The following is a 27,692-nucleotide window of genomic DNA, read 5'->3' on the forward strand; positions in this document are numbered from 1 at the left end:
GGATCCTGCATTGTCAACAGTGTCAACTTTCAGTTGAAAAGTTCAACTATGGCTGAATCCATGTGCTCAGCTGAACATTTAAGATCCCAGTACCATAGCGAACATTAATGCTTCATCCAAAATTATTTTCATAACTAAGATTAACTGGTCATTCATCTGTTATTTGTGGGACCTTGCTGTGCACAAATTGGCTCCTGCATCTACCATGTACCAGTGACTGTACTTCAAAAAGTACTTCAGTAGTTATGAAGAATTTTGAAATGTCGAGGTGTTATAAAAAAATCTCAGCTTTCAAACACATCATGAAGGGGTAAGGATTATATCAAATTACAGGGCGGAAGCATAAATCTCAAGCACTTTATCAGTCATCTGAATCCTGAAAAGTGCTTCAGCTGCCTTGGAAATCCAAATAAAGTACTTGTTGCTTTGTGTAATATGAAAGCAGACATAAAATACCCAATATGGATACTGAAGATATCAGGTAGCGCCACAGAAATCAAACTGAAGCGCATTAAATTAGATTAATGCTGGAAAAGAACACATTTATATTCTCACATTGAACCAGCAAAATAACTAAGAAAGATGGTGGGACATAAATGATTGACACTTAGTGACCACTCAATATTGGCATCCTGCGATTTTCAACATCAGACTGCAGTGGTGCCATTGAATGTGTGCACTAGAACTAGACTTACCAAGTGCATCATTTTCAAGGTAGAAGAGGCTACTTGCCAACAATGCTTATATGGAACTAAAGTCTCCTCCCCCTTCCCCACTCCCATCATTCACTTGTACTCACAAATCCAGTGAACAGCAATACCCAACATCCGATCCCATAAACTCACCAGACAGCAACACCCTCAGGTATTCCATTTCATAAACTCACCACATGGCAACACCCCAGAAATTCAGTACCACAAACCCCTCAACAATGCAACACCATTGAGGCACTGTTACCCACAAACTCACCACAAGGTAAGACCCTCAGCAATTCTGTACCATAAGTCTACCATACTACACCTTCATGTACCATGCCCCTCACTGTAGCCCAACTGCTTTCTCAGCCACCTGCTGATATAACCTAAATTTTGTGCAGCCAGAGACCACAAGCTACAGTGCAAGCAAACACGTGACAATGGTTCCCATTTGTCAATCCATTAAATGTGGTTAGCCAAAAACATCAACTGCAGTCCTTTGCTTGCAAGACTGATTCTCAGGTTACCAATGCAACAGAGTAAGCCTTGCCATCCTACAGCACCATCATATTCAGGTCAGTTGCTTAATAGTCTTCAATGGCAGTATTTCGCAACCTTTGCAAAGCAGAGATATCCAGCAATAGCTGTGGCATCAGCCATGGTTCAATGGCAGCATTCCCGCCTCAATGTCAGGAGGTTGAGTTCCAGACAGTCGACCACAAAAATCTGAGCTGATTAAATGGGGGGAACCTAGACCTAAAGGGCGTATAGTTTCAGAATAAGAGGTCACCCACTAAGATGGCGATGAAAAGGAATTTCTTCTCTGAGGATTGCGAATCTTTGGAATTTACTCCAGGTAGCTGTGGGGGCCGAGTCATTGAATATATTCAAGGCTGAGGCGAACAGATTTTTTGAACTATAGGGGAGTCATGTGGAACAGGCAGGAAAATGGAGTTGAGGCCAAGATCAGATTAGCCATGACTGTATTAAATGGCAGAGCAGGCTCGATGGACTTTAAGGCCATTTCTTATGTTTTTATGAGTACCAAGAAAATGTCACCTTTCAATTGAGATATTAAGCCAAAGCCCCCTAAGCCAAAGCCCCTTAGTTGGGCACAGAAACTAACCCACATCACTAAAACAGATCATCCGGTCATCACCTTGTTATTTGTGGGAGCTCGCTGTGTGCAATTTGGCTGCCTCGTTTCCCACATTATGTCAGTGACTACATTCAAATGCACTTCCTTGATGCTTTTTGATGTGCTGAGGTTGTGAAAGACACTAAATAAATCCAAGTTTTTTCTTTCTCTAAGTGGTTATCTTCTTACTGAATGCTCATGAATTCCAGCTTTGGGGTTGCACCAACCAGCTCCCTCACCTTCTGTCTAACGGAGTTGCAGAGGAAACTGAAGTGTCATTCTACACGTAGGAAGGGATTGGGAAAAGGAGCTCCTTGCTGACCGATCATGAAACAGCATTAACGGAACTCAGAAAGGGCATGTGCCCAAGCCAGTCAGGTGCAGGAAAATGAATGGCAGTAAAGAGGAGGGAAGGTGGTGGCGTAGTGAAAATATCACTGGACTAGCAATCCAGAGTTCCAGGCTAATGCTCTGGGGACATGGGTGCAAATCCCACCATAACAGCTAGTGGAATTTAAATTGAATCGATAAATCTGGAATTGAAAGCTAGTCTCAGTAATGGTGACCATGAAAGTATCATTGATTGTTGTAAAAACACATCTGGTTCACTAATGTGCTTTAGGGAAGGAAATCTGCTGTCCTTACCCAGTCTGGCCTAACTGGATCCATGCCGGTTGGTGAAGTCAAAACTAAGACACACAGCCTGTGCTGAGTGTTTATTGACTTTGTTCAGAGTCAACATTTTCCCCTCAGTCCATGTGCCAGCCTTCCCCTATTTGTGTTCAAATACCCATCACCTGTTTCCCTTAACTATGTAATTGCTAAGACATTGACAGATTCCCCTCTTTTCTTTAAAACTTTTGAAAGCACAAGAACAATCTTTCAAACTAATCAAAAACAAAAAATATAATTTTTTTATCTTTTATGTCAACAGGTGATGGGCATTTGAACATATATAAATAGGGGATAGCTGGGACACTGGTGGGGGGAGGTAAGGATGTTGATACTGAACAAACCTTAACAGTGTAACTTACATTAACAAACCTTGAAGTAATTGATAAGACATTGAGACATGTGACTCCAATTCCACAGCATTATAGTTGACTCTTAACTAAATAAGTTAAATAAATTTAACTTTCCACTGAAAGAAAAATTAACAAAGACGTACTGAATGAGGCCGGAAGAACAAAAGATCTCAAATAATATCAAAAGACAAATGAAGCTCTTCGGACATGGTATCGATGGAGAAGGGTTGAAGTGCCCAACACCACTGGAAGGATTAACAGAAGAGGAGCAAGAGGCCAACCGTGGTGGAAGCAGTTAGACATTATTGCAGACTGGCTTAATAAAAGCAAAAAACTGCCAACGCTGGAGATCTGGAATAAAAACAGAAAGTGCTGGAAAAGCTCATCAGGTCTGGCAGCATCTGTGGAGAGAGAGAGAGAGAGAGAGAGAGAGAGGGAGAGAGAGAAAGAGAGTTAACGTTACCTCCGGAACCGAAGAAGAGTCATATTGGACTCAAAACAGATGCTGCTGGACCTTCTGAGTTTTTCCAGCACTTTGTTTTTATTAAAGGCTGGTTTAACAAGGACTCCAACAACACATTTGCTATAAGCAGAAAGTTTGGCAAACCAGGGTCGCCCACACCACTCGGCATGTTACTTAAACGATGATGACTCAGTTTATTTTTCTAATACCAAGAACAAATTCACAGCATTATACCTGAAACCTTCCAAAACTGAAGAAAAAAATATTGATCGTGTGATTTCAGGCTGTTTGCTGCTACTGTTTAGCAACATGGCCCATTATGCAATGTTTCCAGATGGCCTATTCTTTCTCCTTTTGCCTGTTCTGTCAATATTCTTCCTGCCTATTTTTGTCACCCTTCAGTTGTAATGAATCCCAAACAACAGGCAGCCGACAGGAACGTTTTACACTCTATTCTGGGCCTCCCAGTATATGCCTCTTTGGCCAAGTTGAGTTTTCACGTGGTCTGAATGCCCCAATTAAACAAAAAACTTGCATAAAAGGCTTCAAGAAATTCCACACGTCAGTTGAGAATAGGGGGACAGGACGTCGAGAACTGAGCCTGCACTTGCAAACTTACCATTAATGCGCAACAAAACAGACACAAATTATACTTGTTTCCCAAGTCAGCTATTGAACAATCACAAACAAATTCTGTCACTGATAATGACACCAACACTTCTGTGGCAGTTCACCACACACTGTGGAAATGCCCTTTATCAATCAGGCACAGCATAGCCGAAGCTGTCAACTGAATGGTAAACAATGCACCTTAAAGTGCCATTTTCTTTCTTTTCGCATTTTAAAGCACATTTCGTCCCTTCCCTCCCTCTCTCCCTGTGACATAATCAACCTTGGCTCCAAAGAACAGCAGTTGCCACAATTACACAAGTGGTTAAACTTCAAAATAATCCAAGTGGTTGCAAAGTGTTTTAGGATGTTGTGGACATGAGGTGCTAGGAAGTTCTCTTTCTTTCTTCAAGGATTAGTGACAGGAGCTCATGTCCTACTCACTGCTCCGCTACAAACTGGGCCAGAAGGTCAACGCTCAGGGTCTTCACAATACACAATGGAACATCCTGCCCAGCTGAGCTTCTCATTTTACTGTTGTAAGATTTACAGGAATGAAGAAATTCACAAAGATAAATGGATGGAACCATTGGCCCATCTTGCATGTTGCTATACAACCTATAAAATTAGAACCTCTAATTCTGTATACAAGACACTCGGCCTAACCTTGAATGTTGCCAAAACAAAACTCCTATTAACCCATACCTGGTCAGCCAAATATTACGCCTTGCATATATATTGAAGGAGACAATCTGGGATATGTTGAGCAATTCCCACCTCATGGCAGCCACCTCTCTCAAAAGGTCATCACTGACAAGGAGATCAGCTGCACCAGCTCAGCCTTCCTTAAACTATGGCAGCGAGTGTTTGACAACAAAAGCGTCCGCAAGTCAACACAAGTCTTAGTGCACAGAGCGGTTGTCATCATCACAGGTACATCACTCAAACACATTGCAACACACTCAGACACTCCTCCCTCTCTCTTGCAGAACAAGGTGGCACACAACAGGACAGCAGCAAAGGACTGGCAGGGGGCAGATGGGACTCCATGTTCTCATTCCCTTGGAGTCGATGGCTCTCAGCATTAACAGTGCGGCTGTCACGAGAATGCAGGGTGTCACAGCAGCCTGTCCTCCAACACATTGCTGCGATTGGTGAGACACGGCCTAGGGAGAGTAGCGGTGGCACAGGGAGCACGTAACTCCTGTCCTTACTCAGAGAAACAGCATTCACCATCCCACCACTGCCATTCCACGGGTACCCTTGTTGTTGCTCGTCAGCCAGCCTCAGTCCAGACGGCTGCAGCCCACGCTGACACGGTGCATTCAAAAACCAGGCCTTTTAGGGCCATAGCTCCTCGAAGTTGTCTCTCAAGGCCATCTGCAGGTTCCCGCAGTGAAAATGAGCAGCCTTCCAACAGCCCTGCAGCAGCCACTGAGGTAGCACTACGTAGGAGCACTAGGACAGGTAAAAGCACACCAAAGACAGACACCAGGAGCACGCACATGAGTGATGAGTTGACCTTATGGAATATTGGATTTATTGTTGGATAAAGTTGGTTTGGAATGTTTGTTTTGCACTGACACTTATCTCAGCATTGTTGCCAATAGAACACTGGAATGGTCAGTGATAGACAGACGACAAGATTTAGTCTTTCTCCTAGGCAAAGAAGCAGCTGTGCAAAAACTTTTCTGCCTGTCGGTTTGAGAGAGATGATGGGCTGAATGGCCTCTTTCTGTGCTGGAACAATTCTGTGGGTTCCCACTGTGGTTAGGGTTAGTTGATGAGGCAGTTTAGAGTCTTGTCATATATCAGGTTCACATTTCTAATCAAATGGCTCCAATTTCAAGATCAGTGCATCCAGAAGGGATATAAACATTTCACTCTGTAGCAATGCTCCCAATAATCACAAGAGCAAAAGCACATTTAAAATAATGCATTTGACCCTTTAAAGGTTTGGTGGATTTTTTTTTCCATGAAACCAAACCAAAGCCAGTTCTCGAACCTGCTAGTTTTATTTTTTTTTAAATCTCCAGCTTTAGCATGAAATAGCCAAAACTTTAAAGACAAGATACTGCAGGTGTTGGGAATCCCCCCAACAGAAAATGTTGGAAATACTCAGCTGGCCAGACAGCATCTGTAGGAAGAGAGAGAGAGTGAAAATTTCAGGTCTGTGGCCTTTCATCAGTTTCTGCCTGACCTGCAGAATGTTCCCAGCATTTTCTGATTGTGAATCAAAATTTTATTCTATTTTATGTTCTCTCATACGTAAAGATGTTCAAAGATAAATTTAAAAAGTGCAGAGAAATACGAGCAGGATTAAAATAAATTTATGTTTCCCTGGATGCATTGAGCAGCGCAACAAAAATGAACAAATGCAGCAATTCATTCTTTTCCACAGATAAAGTGGAATATAATAACAGTTAGCAACACTTTGCAGGTATTTTGTGTCACAGCTAAGCCTTCATTTTAGTTGACAACATGAGAGAAATAAAGGAGGTTCCTCAGTTCCCAACAAATTCCAACTGTCCATTTAAAGCTGGATCTTCTTTCAATCTTACACACATCTATTCGGGCGACACATTCCTCATTATCCTAGGCGCAAGACCGAGCACACATTTTTGTCAATCTCTGTCTTCCCTTCACTGCTGCTACTTCTTTCCATTTACGGCCTGCTTCAATTTCGCTCACTTCTGTGGTCTTCACTAAGCCCCTGAAACAGACATCTGCGATGTACATACATTCCTATGCATCTAATGGTCCCTGACTCCATCTGCTTTGTCTCCAGTGCCCTCAATTCCACTGCTCTCAAGGATATCCACTGTAAGTAGTATTGCAGAAGCTGTTTTGGAAGCCGCATTTTACAAACATGTTTTATATCCTAAAGTACAGCAACATACAAAAACCATTGTCATTTAGAAGGCTTTTGCTGAAAAGATTCACACTGATTTTATATTTAAAAACATTTACGCATCAACCTTATCCTTTTGTTTTACACACATCAGCCAGATTATATTTCTGTCAATGACTTTGGAGCTACAGGTTTCATTTTTACCCTGATATCGGACATCGTAACGCTATTTCTGGAATGACAAGGAATCCCTTGTTCCTGGACTTGAATGAGGCGATACCCAACAATACAGCAGCTTCCAAGGGAGCAGTAGTACTAATGGCTCCCCTCCAGGCACGAGGACCATTGAATACAGGTATGTGAGGGGATTCAGAACCTACACACAAACCTAAATAGCCAAGACAATCACAACATAGGGTTTTAATGGACCCAGCCTTGGTTTTATAACCCTTAATACCCTAAATCTCCCTCGGTTTTGAAATGTCCAATTAACCCTCAGCCTCAACAGCTTTTTGAAGGGGAGTTTCAAATTTCCACGAGCCTTTGCATGGGGGACTTGAACACAACCATGGAACTACTTGCTTCATAACTATCACACTATTGTATACTGCTTAATTCCCCAACTTATCATTTTAACTGGCTCTAGTACAGTACATTGCTTCCCCCCCCCCACCACGCCCATGATAATGTAGGCTTGAACACACACACACGCACGCACATGTAAATCTGAAACACTCTCCCTCAAAGAGTCATTGAGGCTGGAGGGTCAACTGAAAATTTTAAAACTGAGATTGATCGGTTTTTGTTAGGCAGGGATAGTAAAGGTTACAGGACCAAGCTGGGTAGGTGGAGTTAAGATACAGATCAGCTGCAATCTAATTGAATGGTGGTACAGACTCAATGGGCTGAATGGTCTACATCCTGTTCCTTGGTCCTAAAACCTATCTGAAAAGGAATAGAATTCTCATTGAAGGGTAAAATATTGTGCATTTCTCGTTACAGATGTGATGAGCCTGTTGCGCATTTCCAGCATTTATCATTCATTCACGGGATATGAGCATCACTGGCAAGGCCAGCATTTATTGCCTATCCCAACTTTCCTTTGAACAGTTGGCTTCTGAATCACTACAGCCCCTGTACGTGCACCCACAGTGCTGCAAGGGAGAGAGTTCCAGGATTTTGATCTGTTGACAGTGAAGTCAGGGTTGGTGTATAAATTGGAAGGGAACTTCTAGGTGGTGGTGTTCCCAGATGCTTGCCGCCCTTGGTTCTTCTCGGTGGTAGAGGTCACAGGTTTGGAAAAGGCTGTCAAAAGAGTCTTGGCAAGTTTCTGTGGTGCAACATGTAGATGGTACACACTTGCTGCCACTGTGCATCAGTGTGGAGGGAGTGAATGCTTCAGGTAGTGAATGGGGTGCTAATCAAGTGGGCTGCTTTCTTCTGGATGGTGTCGAGCTGTGTTTTAATATCAGATTCCTCACATTTACATTTTTTCATTTAGCTAAAAAGGGAACGTGTTTGCATAATGCATCTTTAGACACGCTGGGTTTCAAAATATTTCTCCCCCATGTTTGCAGGAAGTTATGGGTCAGGGCTTGTTTTCAGTCACATTGATCACTGTTGTTAATGACAGTTGGTGACTGGAGTATTGCAGTGTGCTAATAGCACCTGTAAACAGCATCAGCAAACTACTGAAGAGGTTTCAGTGCTGAGGAAATGTCTTCTCAACTGTTGGGGTATATTGGTCCAACTAGCTAAGAGGGGAGGTCTGCAATCAACAACAGTCAGAGCAAAACTCTAGTGGTCAGCTATAAACAAGCATAACAGACCCTGGGATGCAATGTGAGTGGGGAACGGCTTTAATGTTGTTGTAAAGTTGTCACCGAGATGGGGAGGTGGTGGCATAGTGGCAATGTCCATGGATTAGTCATCAAGAGGCCCAGGCTAATGCTCTGGGTTCAAATCCCACCTCGGCAGCTGGCGGAACTTAAATTCAATTAATAAATCTAGAATATAAAGCTAGTCTCAGCAATGGTGACCATAAAACCCATTTGATTCGCTAATGTCCTTTGGGGGAGGAAATCTGCCATCCTTACCCGGTCTGGCCTACATGTGACTCCAGACCCACAGCAATGTCGTTGACTCTTAACTTTCTCTGAAATGGTCTAGCAAGCCACCCAGTTCAAGGGAACGACGCAACAAATGCTGGCCTTGCCAGCGACACCCACATCCCATGAAAGAAAGAAAAAAGGATTCAACCAGTACATGGCACTTCCAGAAATGTCAAACGGGGCAGTAAAAGCTCTCCTTGCAGAGTTTGTAGTAAGAATATGAAGTTTACTACTACAGTGAGCGAGTTGAGGCAAATAGCATAGAGGCATTTAAAGAGGAAGTTAGATAAGCACACGGGAAAAAGGAACCAAAGACAGACAGAGGATCAGAGGAGGCTTGTGAAGTCTAACCACCAGAAAGACCTGGTGGGCCAAATGGCCAGTTCCTGCACTGTAAATTCCAGGTAAATAGACATTCTATGAAAAGAAACTATTACCCTTAATTCAAGATTCAGGCTGAAACTGCTTGTGGCAGGCGAGGAACAGACATTAGAGAGCAGCTCGCTGCTTCAGATTGGTTCAGAAAATGCCTCAGGCAAATGAACTTTCATAGACGCTCAGGGTGATGGGAAGGCAGAGGAACCTTGCCAGGTGGAAAACAGAAACAACTCCACATTACCCTTTTTGGAAGGGCTGATCAATTCAACAGTTGCAACAGAAGTCCAGGATATAGCATTTGGCAGAATACCAAAACAACAAAGATCTAGTTATATAACAGTCATGCAGGATAGGCAAAGAGCTGGGCACAGGCAAGTTTGAGGCCTGAAAAGCTGATTCACAAGTTAATGCGACGCACTAGTAGTAACATTGGACACAATTAGAAAGCCATGTTTCTTGCAGCTATTCAACGAGTCACTGAGCATTAAGACAGCCAGCCGACTAAAGGAAGGTTTCCAAACAGGGGTGTGTGCGCGCGCGCACGCGCGTAGGGGTGTGTGTGTGTACATGAGTGAGAGTGAGAGATGTGGAGCACAGTAGTTTCTGAAGCAATGTATAAAACAAAGAACCATACACTCTGTCGTAAAGCCTGATGAGCAACAGTCAATATATCACTAATTATAGTGTTGCTTTCTTGGGTACACTGTGTTAATCAAGGAACAGACATTTTCTAATTTCTTACATCAACATTCCCAAATCAGGCACAGCACAGGGTAAATCATGACTAAAACCCTTGCATCTCCCAAAGAACAGTACATCTCATTACATCCTGTGATAACTTTTAACATGTACCGATGGATGAAGCTAGAGTATTGGGGAAGGGACCCCAGACTAAAACCACAACTAACTCTCTCAGCAACTCCTCCAAACTAATTGTCACGACATCAGTGACTAATTAGAGATATTATTTTTGGATCAACTAAAAGGCATGTAGAAGTCACCAATGATTTATACAAAAGAGTTCCTGTGGGGCCTGAACCTATCCTTTCACATTCGTGCTGCCAAAAAGCTTTGAAGACAGTCAGAAGGTCTTCTGCCACTGGAAGTTTAGTAAATATTCTGAACTTTTGTTATACTCCCGACTCTAGCTGGTTCATGCAACCGAATATAAGGTAAAACACAGCAGCATGTGCACAAGTGGAAAACTGGGACTTATTCACATCACCCTATGAGTGACATGTATTTCAACAATAATATTATAACCCAAAAAAAACTCAAACATGCATATTTGATCCATTGCTTCTGTGCAACAAATTACAAGCTGCTCCCAGCAATGCTAGGGGTGTTTGTTTTGTCAGTATCACTCCTGGAACCTGCTGGGCCCATGACATGCTTTCTGAAAGTACCAGATGGGGAAACCAAGGGAGTGTAACACAATTAGAAAAATGTTCCATTAACTTGTACCGAGAGTGTAAACAGGAGGGGCACAGATATATAGTTACAGGCCTTTTGGGTAACCCCTCCCCATCCCTTCTTTTTTGGCTCTGTTTTCCTCGCACCTCTGTGAAGCGCTTTGGGGCGTTTTCTCTGTGTTAGAGATGCTGCATAATTACAAGTTATTGTTCTGTCATGCACAGACACCCCCGCTCATGAGTCAATGGATAAATACACAGTCCATTAAAAGATCAGCTGCTACATATTTATTGACTTTTAAATTTTCACCCGGATTGTCTTTGTGTGAAAGCTCTGCTGAATCCAAAGGACTTCCCGCAGGCCTTCGGAAAAATCCCAACAGAAACTTTACTGCCTCTCCGAGTGCGGAGAGTTTTCATGGTGCAGCTAGAAAGCTCTCTTAAAATTAAAGGCTACAACCACTGAACAAAGGCGTCCTACTGCCTGTGTCAGATGCTGCCCTCTATAAACGCAGCCTGTGTGAAGGTTATGGTACTTCAAAGATGCCAAACATTCGCAGCTGCATTGTACTTTACTGATCAAAGTACTGACAGTGGCCCGCCCAGGCAGCACTACACACTTGCCCAGCAGAGAGGTGGTGGCCATGGTTAATGGTGGTCAACAGCTAATTCACATGAATGTTCATGGGGGCGGTGGGGGGGGGAAGTAAAACTACAGAAGATGTAAGTAAATATAGCACACTGTCAGTTTTCTGAAATCAATATAAACCCCATGTGGTGACTGGCACACCATTTAACTGTAATTCAACTACGTATGCATAAATAAACCTTACAGCTCATCACACCCCCACAGCCCACATAACATTACATCTGCTACCACATGACAATTAGTGGGGCACAACTAGGGGAAGAGATCAGGAAGGAAGCTTATTTGAGGCTTCAGTAATTTCTGTGGGCTACATAAAGTGGAAGATTCAGTATCAGCTGCTTCTCTTGCCTCCTCCTTCTACTTTATTTCTAAGTGACTGGCAAAAGAACTAAAGACAACATAATTTTTTTTTTTTACAAAACAAGTGACTACAATCTGGAACGCACTGCCCGAGTCTGTTGTGGAGGCAGATACAGTAATGGCTTTCAAAAGGTAAAAGAAGCACCTGAAGAGAAAAGGATTGCAAAGCTATTGGGAATGGAATTAGCTAAACTGCTCTTGCAGAAAGCTAGTACAGACTCAATGGGCTGAATGGCCTCCTTGTGTGCTGTAACCATTCTATAATTAATTCTGAAAAAGAAGCATGCTGTTGAAGCTTTTCATCTTGCACTCATCATGACAGATGCAAGAATACTAAATTTGAAAGGAAGCAACAATTTATACTGCATGAGAAAAGGGTGCTGATTGGTTGGAAAGCTGGCTCTGATTGGTTGAGATATTGCCATAGATAATGCACCCAGGAACTATATTCCATAGCAATGCCTCCAGAACTGCATTGATTTATGGCATAGAAACAGGCCATTCAGCCCCACATGTTTATGCTGGTGTTGATGTTCCAAGAGCCTTGTCCTAAAACATTTTGTCGATGGGCCGAATGGCCTAATTTCTGCTCCTATGTCTTATGGTCTTATAGATAGGTTCTTGATTGGTAAGGGGATCAAAGGTTACGGGGAGAAGGCAAGAGAATGGGGTTGAGAAACTTATCAGCCATAATTGAATGGTGGAGCAGACTCGATGGGCCGAATGGCCTAATTTCTGCTTCTATGTTTTATGGTCTAATCCCATCATATCCTCCTATTCCTTTCTCCTTGATGTGCTTATCTAGCTTCCTCATAAATGTGTCTATGCAACTACTTCATGTGGTAGCGAGTTCCACATTCTCACCAGTCCTTGGATAAAGAAGTTCCTCCTAAAATCCTTATTGGATTTATTAGTGACCACCTTATATTTGTGAACCTTTAGTTTTGGACTGCCCCACCCACAACAGAAACATCTCTCTATACATCTACCTTATCTTACTTTCTCATATTTGAAAAGACATCAATTTGGTCAACCTCAGAATTCTCTTTTCTAGTATATTTCCAACATCTACAGGACTGAAGCAACTCACCATGCTTACTTCAACAGCACCTGTCAAACCCATTGCTATAAAGTACAAGGTAGTAGTAACACCATTGGCTCCAGCTTTACCTCCAAATACATAGCATCCTGGCTTGGCCACTTACCTCCGTTGCTGTATCACCACTAGACCAAATACCTGAATACCCTATTCAACACCATCCGGGAGCACCTTCACCAGAAGACCTGCAGGGCTCCAAGGAGAAGGCCTGATACCTTTTCTTCAGGACAACCAGGGATGGATAATAGCAACCTGGCCAAATGGTTTCCTTCTAAGCCATAATTTTTTTCATGTTTTTAACATTATCTACATCTCAAGGGCAAAGAAAAGGAGCAAGACTGTTCCTTTGAAGTTTTAAATTGACTGTACTTAACACGCAAAGAGAATTCAAACACAGAATACTTAATGTGTATAACAGAGAGCAAGCGGTTTCACAAATAGGCTTTGGTCATTCCAAATTCAACGAAAATCTAGAATTTATATTTCTCCATGTTCTGTGGACATCAAAATATTCTCAACCATCTGGATGCTGGAAAGGCTCACTCATAGCCAGGGAGGGTCTAACCCTTCACTGCCCGCCAGAGCAGGGCAAAGGCCACAGAGCCAGTAACAAATTAAACAGAATACAACTCGGATTTCCCTACAAGTAAATAATTAATTGAATATTCAGCATCAAGATGAAACTCAAGTCAACATTGTTTTGCCTCTACAACAGAGGCTATCCCCTCGACAGGACTGAACTACTTTAGACACAAGCAAAGCAATAATTTGCATTTATATAGCACCTTTAATATAGTAAAATGTTCCAAGATGCTTCACAGTGTGTTATCAAGTATAATTTGCCACCATAGGGATATTAGGGCGCTGACTAAGAGTTTGGTCAAAGAGGTAGGTTACAATGAGAAACACTCCACTAGGCTTCACATTGATTAATGCTATTGCTTTCCAAGAACACAGATAATAAGTGGCAACTACTGTGCAATATTTAACAGGAAGTTTTTAGCAGGAGCTAAGTGGGAAGTAGAATAAAGTGACCTGAAACCGGGCATGTCACCTACCTGTCTTCGACTTCAAAGTTGAGGAAGATTGCAAAATAAGAATCCTTACAGAACTAAATTCCCGAGCTCCAATTCATATGGCATCTGAGATAAGCAATCTTGTCTAAGGTGACTCTTTAAACTCATTGAGGTTTACAGTATACTGCTACATAATCACTGTGAGTGAAATGTTCCACCCTTCCTGCACTTGCTGATGATAGTATGGGTTGATATGTATGAACTCGTCTAGAGAAGTTATCAGGAATGAAATGATGAAAGGAGAAGGGGTGTTAAGGCCAGCGGAAGGTAGGAAGTAAATGTTTCCCGGCTGAGTTAAGGAAAAGGACTTGCATTTTTACAGCACCTTTCACGAGCATAGGAAGTCCCAAAGCATTTTACAACATTGAGCACATTTGAGGTTTCGTTATGGAGGATACAGAGCAGCCAATCCATACACAGCAAGATCCCACAAACACCACTATGATAATGGCTAGATAATCTACTTTTGTGATGTTGATTGAGGGATAAATATTGACCAGGGTACCATGGAAAACTCCCCAGTTCTTCTTTGAAATAGTGCTATGGGTTCTTCTATGTCCACCTGAGGGGTCAGGCACGGCCTCAGATTAGCAAATCTAAAAGTCGCACCTCTGACAGTACAGCAGTCCTTCAATGCTGCACTTGAGTGTCAGCCTTGAATTTTGTGCTCAATTCCTGGAGTGGGACTTGAACCCACAACCTTCTGACTCAGAGGCAAGAGTGCCATCCAATGAATCATGGCTGACGCCACTGTTCTATTGGGATTGGCCAAATATATTGTAGTTGCTCGGTAGTACAAAACTTTGAGTAGTGCTGGAAAAAAGAGACGTGCTGTCGAAGCTTTTCATTTTGCAGAGTCAGGACAGGTGCAAAAATGTCAAATTTTAAAGGAAACAACAATTTATACTGCATGAGAAAATGGGGTACTTGGTTGTCCAGTAGGCTCTGATTGGTCAAGCATGACAAGTGCACCAGGGAGCTATTTTCCCTCCATAAATTTGTTCATTCAAAAAAGGTGCCATGTGTGGACATATTCCTTTTGCCTACAGAGGAAAGGTCATGAATATATGCACATGAATATATATATATATATATATATAGCTTCTAATAAGTGTAAGTGAGCCATTTTGCAAGCCCCAATGATAATCCTAAATTGGTTGTTGGTGACATTTTTAGCACACACTGGATCGCTTAGCAAGTACTGTCCAATCACAGAATCACATCTAATGTTAGGCATCATGTTGAGTTTTGCAAGCACCGGCTGGTTGAGTATGGTCAGTATTTTGCCTATTACGAACAGTCAAAGGGGCATGCTGTTTGATATGATCCACCAATCGTTGGGAAGTACGGCCTATGTACTTGGCATTGCACCGGAACTGAAATTCACATACCACATTATGTGTGTGGTGGGCAGAATGTCTTTTTGGTTTGACGGCAGCATCAACCGGCAGATGGTATCAAACAGCACGCCCCTTTTGTTACTCACAATAAGTGCTTGTCATGGAAGAATGAATCCAAAGCTGTTTCTTTTTTAACTTCAAGCTGGCTATTCTCAAAACATCTCCTGTGCTTACAGACTTCCTAGTAGCTTCCACCCAGAGTGTTCCAGCTATATCTATATATAGTGTTTAGATGGAAGAACCAATGCCCATCAGCTGTTTTAACTAGCAATTGTCTTTAACAAGGTAATTGCCATGTAATGAGATTACTGATACACTGACACTTTGGCTGTTCGCAATAGGCAGAGTACTGACTATACTCAACCAACTGTGCTTGCAAAATTCAGAACATAATGTCTAATATTAGATGTGATTCTCCAATTGGACAGCACTTGCTGAACAATCCCATGTGTGCTAATAATTACACTGACAACCAGTTTAAGATCATCAGTCAGTTTGTAATGTGGCTCACTTACATTTGCTAGAAGCTGCATATATTCATATGCAGAGCCCTGTCCTCTGCAGGCTAAAGGAATATGACCACACATTGCATTTTTCTTTGAATAAACAAATATATGCGGGACAATAGCTCCCTGGTGCTTTCGCCATTGCAATACCTCAACCAATCAAAACCGCCTTGCCAGCAATCAGCATACTTTTTTCATGCGGTATAAATTATTGCTCCGTTTGAAATTTGGCATCCGTGCATCTGTCCTGATGAGTGCAAGATGAAAAGCTTCGACAGCATGTCTCCTTTTCAGCAATACTCAAAAGTATCAATGGTTCCTAATATCTATTCCTTTGGCTCAGTGTCAACTTTTGCCTGATTGTGCCCTTGTGAAGCACCTTGGGATATCTTCCTACATTAAAGCCTCTATATTAAAACAAGTTGTTATTTTTCCATTTGATTGGATGTGCATTTTTATAGTGCCTTTCAAGATCTCAAGATATTCCAAAGCACTCTACAGCCAACGAATCACGTTAAAGTGTAATTGCTGTTGTAATGTGGGAAAATGCAGCGCCCACTTTGCACACAAAAGGATTCCACAAAGAGCAATGTGATAATGGCTATAAAAACAAAAAACTACTGCGGATGCTGGAAATCCGAAACAAAAACAAAATTACCTGGAAAAACTCAGCAGGTCTGGCAGCATCGGCGGAGAAGAAAAGAGTTGACGTTTCGAGTCCTCACGACCCTTCAACAGAACTGAGTATAGTTAGGAGAGGGGTGAAATATAAGCTGATATTTCACCCCTCTCCTAACTATACTCAGTTATGTTGAAGGGTCGTGAGGACTCGAAACGTCAACTCTTTTCTTCTCCGCCGATGCTGCCAGACCTGCTGAGTTTTCCAGGTAATTTTGTGATAATGGCTAGATACTCTGTTCTTTCTTTTAAAAGAGGTGCTGTACTGAACAAATGAGTGGGTTAGATCAAGAGTACAAGTTCAGGAATCAAAAGGGTTGCTAAGTACAGTTAGAGAGAGGAAGACAACCAAGTACAGAGATTGGAAATAAAGACTCAACAGCCTTGTCCTGGCAACAATTGAAGGATAAATTGAGTGTAAAAACAGAAAAGGAAGAAAAAGCAGATGGGTGGATAACATGGAGGTGTGAACTGAGGGAGGCTTAAAGAAAGCCACAGAAGAAGCAAGACGATACAAATGGCCCCACTAAGGATATGGTAACAACGAATGAACAGGTTGTACTAGAACTCCCTCAGCGCTGCACTGGGAGTGTCAGCCTAGATTTCTGTGCTCAAATCTCTGCAGTGAGACTAGAACTACAACATTCTGACTCAGGGCCGAGAGAGCTGCGGCTGAGTCATGGTGTGATACTTATGGTGAGCCTTCGGTTATACACTGCTCACTTCAGTTTGCCACTCATTGTTCTGCGCTGTCAAATTGTACAGGTGTCCTTGAGACAAATGATGCAAATACTTAGAAAATTGGATCTTAAAGATTTTTTTTTTAAAATAGTATAACAAGCAAAACATATGAGCAATATGGAAAGCAGCAACCAAGGAGCAACAGCCCCCAAATCCAGAAAAGCATATTCTGAAAGGGAACTGGCATTCAGTAGAAAGACATTACAACGCAGCTGATGGTTCCGGTCCTGATACAAACATATACAAAATTATTTGTGGCTTTTAAAAATGAGGAGTGTCACCTAATTACCGTGCAGGATCCAAACCATCCTCCAACATAGACTCCGAGGCACCAATAGGAATACAAGTCTATAAAGCTGATGGTGGCCCAGTTGTTACTGACGGATGCACGATCTTCTTTTAAAGACGGATTTGGGGAAGTTAACATAAATGCTTGCATTGAATTACATATAATGTGCATCAGGGTAAAAGGCCATTCTGCTCAACGGATCTAAGCCGGTACTTATTCTTCACATGAGCCTCCTCCCACCCCTCAATCAGCATAACTGGTTCCGACTTTTGTTTTTTATTTTTATTTTTGTTTCGGATTTCCAGCAGCCGCAGTTTTTTGCTTTTAGCATAACTGGTTCCTTTGTCCCTCATGTGTTTATCCAGTTTCCCATTAAATCCATCTTTTTTTTTAAAATTCATTCTTGGGTTGTGAATCACTAGCAAGGCATTTATTACTCATCCATAGGTGCACTGTGAAGGTGGTAGTGGGCCACCTTCTTGAAATGTTGAATGCACGTGTTGCAAGGTAAAAGCACCATACAACAGAAGTCAGTGTGGCAGTGCCCCTTGCACTGAAGCTACATCAGAGTGGCTGCATGCAGTAATGCCTGAAACTACCCAAATGCAGAGTTCCCTTGCTTTCATATGGTTCCTAACCAGTATCATCAGGAAATAGAGGGTTGAGACCATGGCTAACAAAATAAATTAAGGATAGTATTAAATCCAAAGAGGAGTCATATAAAGTTGCTAGAAAAAGTAGCAAGCCTGAGGATTGGGGGCAGTTTAGAATTCAGCAAAGGAGGACCAAGAGATTGATTGAGGGGAAAAATAGAGTATGAGAGTAAACCTGCAAGGAACATATAGAAGCTTTTACAGTCCGCTTTTAAGGTATGTAAAAAGAAAAAAGGTTAGTGAAGACAAATGTAGGTCCCTTACAGTCTGAAACGGGAGAATTTACAATAGCAATCAAAGAAACGGCAAAGCAATTAAACAACTGCTTTAGTTCTGTCTTCATCGGGGAAGACGCAAATAACTTGCCAGAAATACTAGGAAACCAAGGGTCTAGCGAGGAGGAGGAATTGAAGGAAATTAGAATTACTAAAACAATAGTGCTGGAGAAATTAATGGGGCTGAAAGCCGATAAATCCCCAGGGCCCATATTCTACATCCCAGGGTACTAAAGGTGGTGGCCATGGAAATGGTGGATGCGTTGGCTGTCATCTTCCAAAGCTATGTAGATTCTGGAACAGTCCCAGTAGATTGGCAAATGTAACCCCACTGTTTAAAAAAGGGAGGGAGGGAGAAAACAGTGAATTACAGACTGGTTAGCCCAACATCAGTTTAGGGAAGATGCTGGAGTCTATTATAAAGGATACTTAGAAAATATCAACAGGATTAAACAAAGTCAACATGGATTTACGAAAGGGAAAGCATGTTTGAAAAACGTACTGGAGTTTTTTGAGGGCGTAACTAGCAGAATAGATGAGGGAGAACCGGTGGATGTGGTGTATTTGGATTTTCAGAAAGCTTTTGATAAAGTTCCAAATAGGAGGTTAGCGTGTAAAATGAAAGCTCATGGGATTGGGGGTAATATATTGGCATGGGCTGAGAACTGGTTAGCAGTCACGAAACAAAGAGCAGGAATAAATGAGTCTTTTTCGGAGTGCCAGGCAGTTACTGGTGGGGTACCACAGGGATTAGTACTTGAGCCCCAGCTAGTCACAATATACATCAATGATTTGGACGAGGGAGCCAAATGTAATCTTTCCAAGTTTGCTGAAACTTGGTGGGAATGTGAGTGGTGAGGAGGATATTAAGAGGCTTCAAGGCGATTTAGACAGGTTGAGCAAGTGGGCAAATACATGGCAGATGCAGTATAACGTGGATAAGTGTAAAGTTATCCACTTTGCTAAGAAAAACAGAATGGCAGAGTATTATTCAAATTTTGATAGATTGGGAAATGTTGATGTACAAAGGGACCTGGGTGTCCTTGTACACCAATCACTGAAAGCAAGCATGCAGATGCAGCAAGCAGTTCAGGAGGCAAATGGTATGTTGGCCTTCATTGTGAGAGGACTTGAGTACAGGAGCAAGGGTGTCTTACTGCAGCTGTACAGGGCCTTGGTGAAAACACACCTGGAGTATTGTGTGCAGTTTTGGTCTCCTTACCTAAGAAAGGATATACTTGCCATAGAGGGAGTGCAACGTAGGTTCACCAGACTGATTCCTAGGACGGAAGGACTGTCATATGAGGACAGATTGGGCCGAATAGGCCTGTACTCACTGGAGTTTAGAAGAATGAGAGGAGATCTCATTGAAACATCTAAAATTTTGACAGGGCTAGACAGACTGAGCGCAGGGATGATGTTTCCTCTGGCTGGGGGGGTCCAGGACAAGGGGTCACAATCTCAGGATACGGGGTAGACCATATAGGACTGAGATGAGGAGAAACTTCTTCACTCAGAGGGTGGTGAACCTATGGAATTCTCTACCACAGACGCCGTGGAGCCCAAGTCACTGAATATATTTAAGAAGGAAATAGATAGATTTCTGGACTCTAGAGGCATCAGGGGGTATGGGGAGAGCGCAGGAGTATGGCGTTGAGATAGAGGGTCAGCCATGATCATATTGAATAGCAGAGCGGGCTCCAAAGACTGAATGACGTACTCCTGCTCCTATTTCCTATGTTTCTATGAGACCTGGTTATCAGTTGAGCCTCTTAGTCAAAGGTGGTCAAGAGGTCAAGAATAACGAGCCACAGATATAGGATTAAATACAGGAGATTTAGAACATGGGTCATGGAATTCGCTTCCAGGGTTAAGATATAAATAATTATCAACATTCATGCTTGGATTAGATTGGCTAGGTAGAGGAAGGAAAATGAAGGATGATCCTAGAGTGAACTCATAGCCTTCTGACGCAAACAAGAGAGAGAGTCTTCCCACTGAGCCACAGTTGACACCAGAACCAAGAAACTAACAATGGCTGTGAATGTGTGTTTGAATGCTCCCTTTGGACAAAGGGTAAAAGGAACTTGACCAAAAATTGCACTCAACTGGATAGCAAGCTAGGAACAGATCAGTAAAGGTTGACCAAGAGCTTAATCTTAGAAATGGGTTTTGAAAAAAGTGCTTTACGTAGGTGGAAAGGTTGAGACAGAAGCTTCAGTGAATAGGGCCAAGGTAGCTAAAGCCTCCAATCCCCTTGTTGGGATAAAGGAGAGGTGTACAGCAGAGGACGAATGAAGCACATTAAGGGGCTGTAGGAACTTACAATGGAACATTTCAAAAGTAGTCACCTAGATCAGTCTTGCACACTTCCGAGGGGAATCATTGACACTTCCAACCCCCTCCTGCCCCTCAGTAATAGAAGTTGCGTATCACAGAAAAATTATGGAAAGGGTAAAGAAAATCAGAGTGGAAATTTTTTCTCAACAATAAATCATAATGGGACACAAAAGAAACTTCTTAGGCAAACATTGGCATTCACCAAGTGTTTGAAGTTCCTGTTAAGGGGGTTGTGTGAAACAGTCAGGCTAGCCACTGGTCCAATGACAGAGATGGCAGCATATTTGGATCCTGGATAGCACTTTTCTAATTAGCTATCAGAAAGTTGGTTGTAAAGCTGAAGTGGCCAAGAAAATAAATAAATATGCTTGAGGGGGCTGCACTTACCTAATCGAAGTTCCCCAAAGTTTCCACATCCAATCTTCTTGCCAACCCTGAAGTTTGGTCCAACCATGAGAACCCCAGACGACTGGTTCGAGCCGGGGCGAGTGCCATGGGGACTCCGCGTCGTCTGCTTGTTAGTTCGCCGCGTATCTTCCCCTTTCTCCTTCTCTCGGTCTCTGCTTGTCCGACCAGATTCCATAGCAGGCAGCTGCTCACTGCTGGTCGAAGGAAGTCCAGAGCTCTCGCGTTAAATGCGCCAACCTGGTGGGCAATACTGAGTCCGTAAGTATGATCAAAGATGGTCATTGAAAAGCATTGCTGTCTTCAGATCTGATAGCCATCCACCTCCCTATCGCCATGAAAACAAATGAACTGCCTCCGTCCTCATGGGTGCTTCCCATTCACATTGGCTGTGTAAAAATGAACTCTGAAAAACAAAAATGAAACTAATTTACAATTCCTTATTGTAGTGAAGCATTTAATTGAAACCATATTTAAAACATTCTATTTGGGTCATCCACTTCGTACAGACATTTGCAGATTAATTAATTTGCCAAGCATCAATTCACATTAAACATGCTTGTAGTGATTACATCAGAACCTCAAAGTCTCAATGCCCACTGCAGGTCACCTGTGGCATTGCTCAGGATGAGTGAGACGACAGGCTAAAGTTGTACCAACCAAATTGTGACTTCTGAAGTGTGACAGGAAGTAAATCCATCAGAAAAGACTGAACATGCTTGGGATCGTTTCTTCAGAAAGGAGAGGACTGAGGAGGTGACTTGACAGAGGCTTTAAAAATTATTTAAAATTTCATAGGATATATGATGCTTTCACTTGTGGAGAGTGCAAAACTAGGGCCACAAATACAAGATAGTCACCGATACTCCTAATGAGGAATTCAGCAGCAACTTCATTACTTAGTGGTTAGAACATGGAATGTGCTACCACATAGGTTGGTTGAGGTCACGGCATAAATGCATTTATCCCCTGATAAATACAAGGGGAAAGAAATAGAATATGATGACAGGATGAGATAAAGTTAGGTGAGGGGAGGCTCTGGTTGAGCATAAACACTAGTAATAGCCCCACTCAGCTGAGATGCTCACAGGGAATGCGGGTTATAAGCAAGACTTCAGATATGAAGGTTGCCAAATATCTTTGAGGTACAGTGGTCAGTGACATTCCCCATAATATCTACAACCAGGAGGAGATGGCTTTTAAACCAGAACAGTCATTCTGTGTCTCAAGAAACTATTTTTATCACAAGAAACGGTATGGAATATTGTCTTGACTCTATGCGTCATAAGTTAAAGTTTGTTTTAAAGAGGACTTTACTGACAAAATTAGGGAAAACAAAAATCCAGTTATCACAAGATCTGTTATAAAAAGTCAGGGGTCTGTAACATTTTTACCTGAAGAGCCTGTTTTGAAAAAGTTGCCCAAAATCAAAATTACTGGGAGCCGATAAAAAATTTGGCATTTCTAAACCAATACATGACAAGTTGTCAAGTGTCTCTAGTAGAATAATAATTTGCATATAAAGGTCAGACATTGAGTTTTTGTATCATAGGAAAAAAAATCTAAATTAAAGAGACCCAACTCTGAAGTTGCATTTGACCTTTTATTGCATATTGGGTTTTTTGTCTTCATATCTCCGGTATATGCACATTCACATTTTATGCGTCAATTCGCATGAATTATGTATAAGCATGTTAAAAAAAAATGTAAAAATGATGAACCAGAGTAACTTAATCCCGTGTGTTCTAAGGATTACGCTGACAACCAATTTAAGATCATCAGTTGGGCCCGCAATGTCGCACATTTGCGTGCACCGGAAGCTACATATATTAATACACAGGGTCTGTTCTTTGCAGACAGAAAGAACATGTGTACACATTGCACCTGTTTCAACTGTACAAAATAGCCATGCTCTGATTCATTCCCCGGGGCAATGCCTTAACCAGAGTCAACCTGCCTGGTTTGAATTTAACAAAGCTCGACAGTTAACTATCAGTCATCAGTTAACTGGTGCATTCTCCATGGCAACGCCTCTACCAGAGTGCACTTGCCAACCAATCAGCACTCTCTTCTCATGAAGTATAAACTGTTGTTCCCTTTACATTTGGTATTCTTGTGAATGTCCTGATGAGTGCAAGATGAAAAGCTTCAACATCTCTTTTTTTCCAGTGATACTCAAGTTCTTTACTATCAAACGACTATTAATAATGCAAAGCTGCATGTTTCCACTTTGAAAAAAAATTAATTTACATATAAAACTGAAAGTCTGCTTTTAATAACAGATCTTGTGATAAATGGGATTTTAGTTTTACTATAATTTTGTCAAAATCATCTCTAAAACACACTAATTTAAGGAGCGTAGAGTGAAGACAATTTTCTATACTGATTGTCATGATTAAAAAAAAACTAATAGTACAATCGGAATACATCGTCTCAGTTACATTAGAAATAATAATGGTTGCAACCGTAAAACCTGGTTCTCAAATCAAGGCATTGTCTATAACCATGGTGTAGCTATACCATACAGGTTTATTTAGAGTGCGGTGATGTTTTTCATTAAAATAATCTTTTGAAATCAATGTGTAGTATAATATGAACATATGAATTAGGAGTAGGCCACTCAGCCCTTCGAGCCTGCTCCACCCTTCATTAAGATCACGCTGATGTGATTGTAGCCTCCACTGCACATTCCTGTCTTCCCTGGTAACCTTTCACCCCCTTGCTTATCAAGAATCTATCTAGCTCTGCCTTAAAAATATTCAAAGACCCTGCTTCCACTGCCTTTTGAGGAAGAGTGTTCCAAAATTAATATTTTCTCCGTACAATAAAAACATGACTCTTATTTTTCTTGACTCTTGTTTTTGGGTTTTATGCATAACGCAATCCAACTGGAAAAGGTTGGGAGCCGCAAATGGCTCCAGAGTTGAAGGTTGCCTGTGATAAGCATTTCATGCTACAAAGGGAGTATTTATATACTGTATGATAGGAGTATTTTACAATGGCAGCGTTTGACTTAGTGCTAACATTGCCCCGCCAAACCCAACCTATCAGTTGGTATAAAGATGACTCTCAGCAATAGAAAGAGCATTCACGTCACATCCTAATGATCAGCTGCAAATCCTTCCACTTACTTCACATTATTCTGAGATAAGAGCTCGAAGATACAAAAACAACTTACGATCTCATACCAGACAGTTAAGACATTGCTCAAACTCTGTATTTTTTTTTAATCAGATCTTCAATATCCTCTCTGCATCATACAAAACTCCTCAATATTTCTGTGGGACTGAGTGGTCAGATCGACTTGCTGTGAGGTACTATCACTCTCAATCTTTCAATCTGGTCCATGATGATGCCATCCAAATATACTTTAGATATCAACTGTGGAGCAGTCATGTATCCCCTTACTGTGATAACCATAGCCCATAACAAGAGAGAGTCAGTGACCAAACACAATAAGAGTTAAGATTATAAATGAACACAGTAAAGAGAGATTCTATTTCTAGGGTAAAGTATTGGGTACAAGCTCTGTATCTGCAACGTTGCAATTACTGACATAATGGCTTGTATTCTCAATGCTCTCCATATAAATCAAGATGAACCTTAGCCAGCTAATTGCCACTGAAAAATAAAGGGCCATTCTTCACAGCAGAAAGGTCAAATGCTACCACAAATCAGGCAGCGACAGCCCCGGCTATCTGAGAGGCAGCCTCCCCTGAAGTAATGTGGAACTACACTGGCCACAATCTGCCAACGCTATCAGTAAAACAGAGGCTGTTACTGCGATAACGTAATGGCTCACCTTGGGTGGTCTGCCTTGGCAAGGAAAGGATCTGTCAGTTAACAAATGAGTGGTTGCACTGCAAATCTCTCGGTACGGGAAAGAAAGCTGCAGAAAGCTCAGCTTCTACTCGCATTTCCAAAATGACACCAGGCTTATCTTAAACAGAAACCTGCTCCACATCTGTAATGTTTAATTATGAAGTAGGAGGGAGAAACGAAAGGTTTCTTCATTGAACAAAACAGGCAGGTCTCCCTTGGACCCTCCCACACCCAGAGTCATCCTTACCCAACTTGTAGCAAAATATTTGCATTTATATAGCACCTTTCACAACCTCAGGGAGTCCCAAAGTACTTCAAAGCCAATGAAGTACTTTTTAGATATAGTCACCGTTGTAAGACAGGAGACGTGACAACCAATCTGTGCACAGTAAATTCCCAAAAGACATGGTTAGTTAGCTCAGCTGGCTAGACAGCTAGTACGTGGATCAGATAACACCAACACATAGGGTTCAATCTCCATTCCAGCTGAGGCAGACTGGGGGGCGTGCCTCCTCACCCTGGCTGCAGTTAAAAATAAAATCGCAACGCTTTTCCATGGTTCGCGAACAATCATCAAGAACCTGTCTTTGGACCGAGAGCTCAAGTAGTTGCTGTTGTTCCCACAAACTGAAATGTGTTTAAGGCCAGGTAAATTATTTTTGGTATTGGTTGAGGGATAAACGTTGGCCAGGACACTGGGGGAACTCCCCTGCTCTTCCTTCACAATGCCTCCATCTGACAGGGCAAAGGCAGCACATTCAACCAGTGCAACACTCCTTCACCACTGCACTCACTGAATTGCCAGCCTAGATTTTGTGCTCAAATCTCTGGTGTGGGACTTGAACCCTCAACCTTCTGACTCAGAGGTGCGAATGGTACCAGCTGAGCCACATCTGACACCCAAAAGATAAAGCAACAGAGATATCAGTAGTTCAGCTGTTTAAAACTGGAGAGAAAAACTTATTTAAATACAGATAACCCCCAAGTAGTACCGGATTAGATAAAGGCCACTCTTAATTCAAATTATCTGATGATTCCAATTTATTTCTGTGCTGAATTCCCATGTTATTCACATTGCTGATTAAATTAGGCCATTCAAATTTCAGCACAATTACTCTGAATCAGTAGACTGTACATAAAAATACTCCAATATCCACTTTCTTTTGTGCTCCACTCCACTTTACAACAACTGCAATGCGCTGTGATTTTACATCGACTGCAACCCACCATGGATTTATCCCAATAAATTTGGAGGTTGCGACCATGTCTTTAAACAAATAAAGTGGGTCATCTCAGGCCTGCTGCTGCTTTAACCTTTTCAGCGATTTGTTAATTGTGCTCTCAAACGATTATAACCAAACCATACATAATACTGCAACCCAGTGCCATTAAGATGTGTGGTCTCCTTCCCGGAAAGCGGCTGGAGATGCCACAGCCAGATACAGAGCAATATTTTAGGATAATGAAATGCATATAGCAGAGCAAAAAAGCATTTTCTAAGTTCCAATTTTCATTGTCAGCCGAGCTGGGGTGCAGGTGCTAACAGCTCTCTGGTATCAGGCCCATCTGCGCAATTGCCAGAGTGGGGGCCTAAACATTGCAGTCAACTATTCAACCTGGGGAGGAAGCATTTTTTGGAGCCACATTCACTTTACAGCAGTAGTCATGTAGCAGTCAGTGATCTAGAGTGGAGCCCCCCCACCTCCTTCACCCAAATTAAATGGTAACATCCCTCTGCCCTCTCAGCTGCAAGAGCTTCACGGCAAACATCACCTGTCCCACGTACGGATGGATTCTCAAACTGATCAGGTTACAAATCTTAGAATTGGATGGGACCCAAAGTAACAGACTGGGAGTCATTTCCTAAAGCAGTCTTCAGAAATTGAAAATTGCTGATCCAAACTGAGTTTTAGCAACACAGGACTTAGGAGAAGGAGAAGCTCATTTAGCCCTTCGAGCCTGCTCTGCCATTCAATAAGATCATGGCTGATCTGGTTGTGGTCTCAATTCCATTTTGCTGTCTGTCCCCCAGAACCCTCAACTCCCTTGTCTATCAAACATCTATCTAACGCTGCCTTGAATAAATTCAATGGCCCAGCCTCCACGACTTTCTGGGGCAGAGAATTCCACAGACTAACGACTCAGGGAAAAAAATTCTCATCTCCATCTTAAAGGGAGACCTCTTATTCTTAAACTGTGCCCCCTGGTTCTACTCTCTCCCACAAATGGAAACATCCTCCCAGTATCCATCCTATCAAATCCCCTCAGGATTTTATATGCTTCAATACGATCACAATAAGAGTTTTAACTCTTTGAATGCCACGTGCTGAGGTTTGGCCAGACAACTGTTCAGTGTTTGCCTAGCATACAAAAGCAGCTTAACTACAATTCAACAGAGTTCAGAGGGCATCATAAGCCAGTGGAACAAAGAAAACACAATTTGGGGACTTCATATGAACCAGAGATGTAATGACCTTATTAGGGAATTACAGGAACAGGTAAAACGCATGGGTATATAAAGCAAAGCTTACTACAAGTAAAATTAATCCTGAAATTACTTGGAAACCACAGAGAGGAATCTATGAATTAATCACCACTACAGGATAGTGTAACAAGAGCCTTTGTGGCTCCGAGTTACAGTAATTACATCAGTGCCTGGTTTCCCAGCTTCAAAAAAGGACAGAAGCAGCCAAGCATTGTTTTCATTGCAATGACAC

General features: G+C 42.0%; 1 protein-coding gene across 4 annotated transcripts in view; it reads right to left on the minus strand.

Moving 5' to 3' along the window:
* Nucleotides 1-27,692, minus strand: part of LOC144670130 (casein kinase I-like) — a 192,347-nt gene that overhangs the window by 153,120 nt on the left and 11,535 nt on the right. For all 4 annotated transcript variants that reach the window (XM_078532585.1, XM_078532587.1, XM_078532584.1 and 1 more), the window contains exon 2: nt 21,136-21,559. In XM_078532585.1, the coding sequence (XP_078388711.1) occupies nt 21,136-21,331 (196 nt within the window). In that variant the 5' untranslated portion in view covers nt 21,332-21,559. The remainder of the gene's footprint in view (nt 1-21,135; nt 21,560-27,692) is intronic.

This window comes from Cetorhinus maximus, chromosome 30 (genome assembly GCF_964194155.1).
Source record: "Cetorhinus maximus chromosome 30, sCetMax3.hap1.1, whole genome shotgun sequence".
Classification (NCBI taxonomy): Eukaryota; Metazoa; Chordata; class Chondrichthyes; order Lamniformes; family Cetorhinidae; genus Cetorhinus; species Cetorhinus maximus.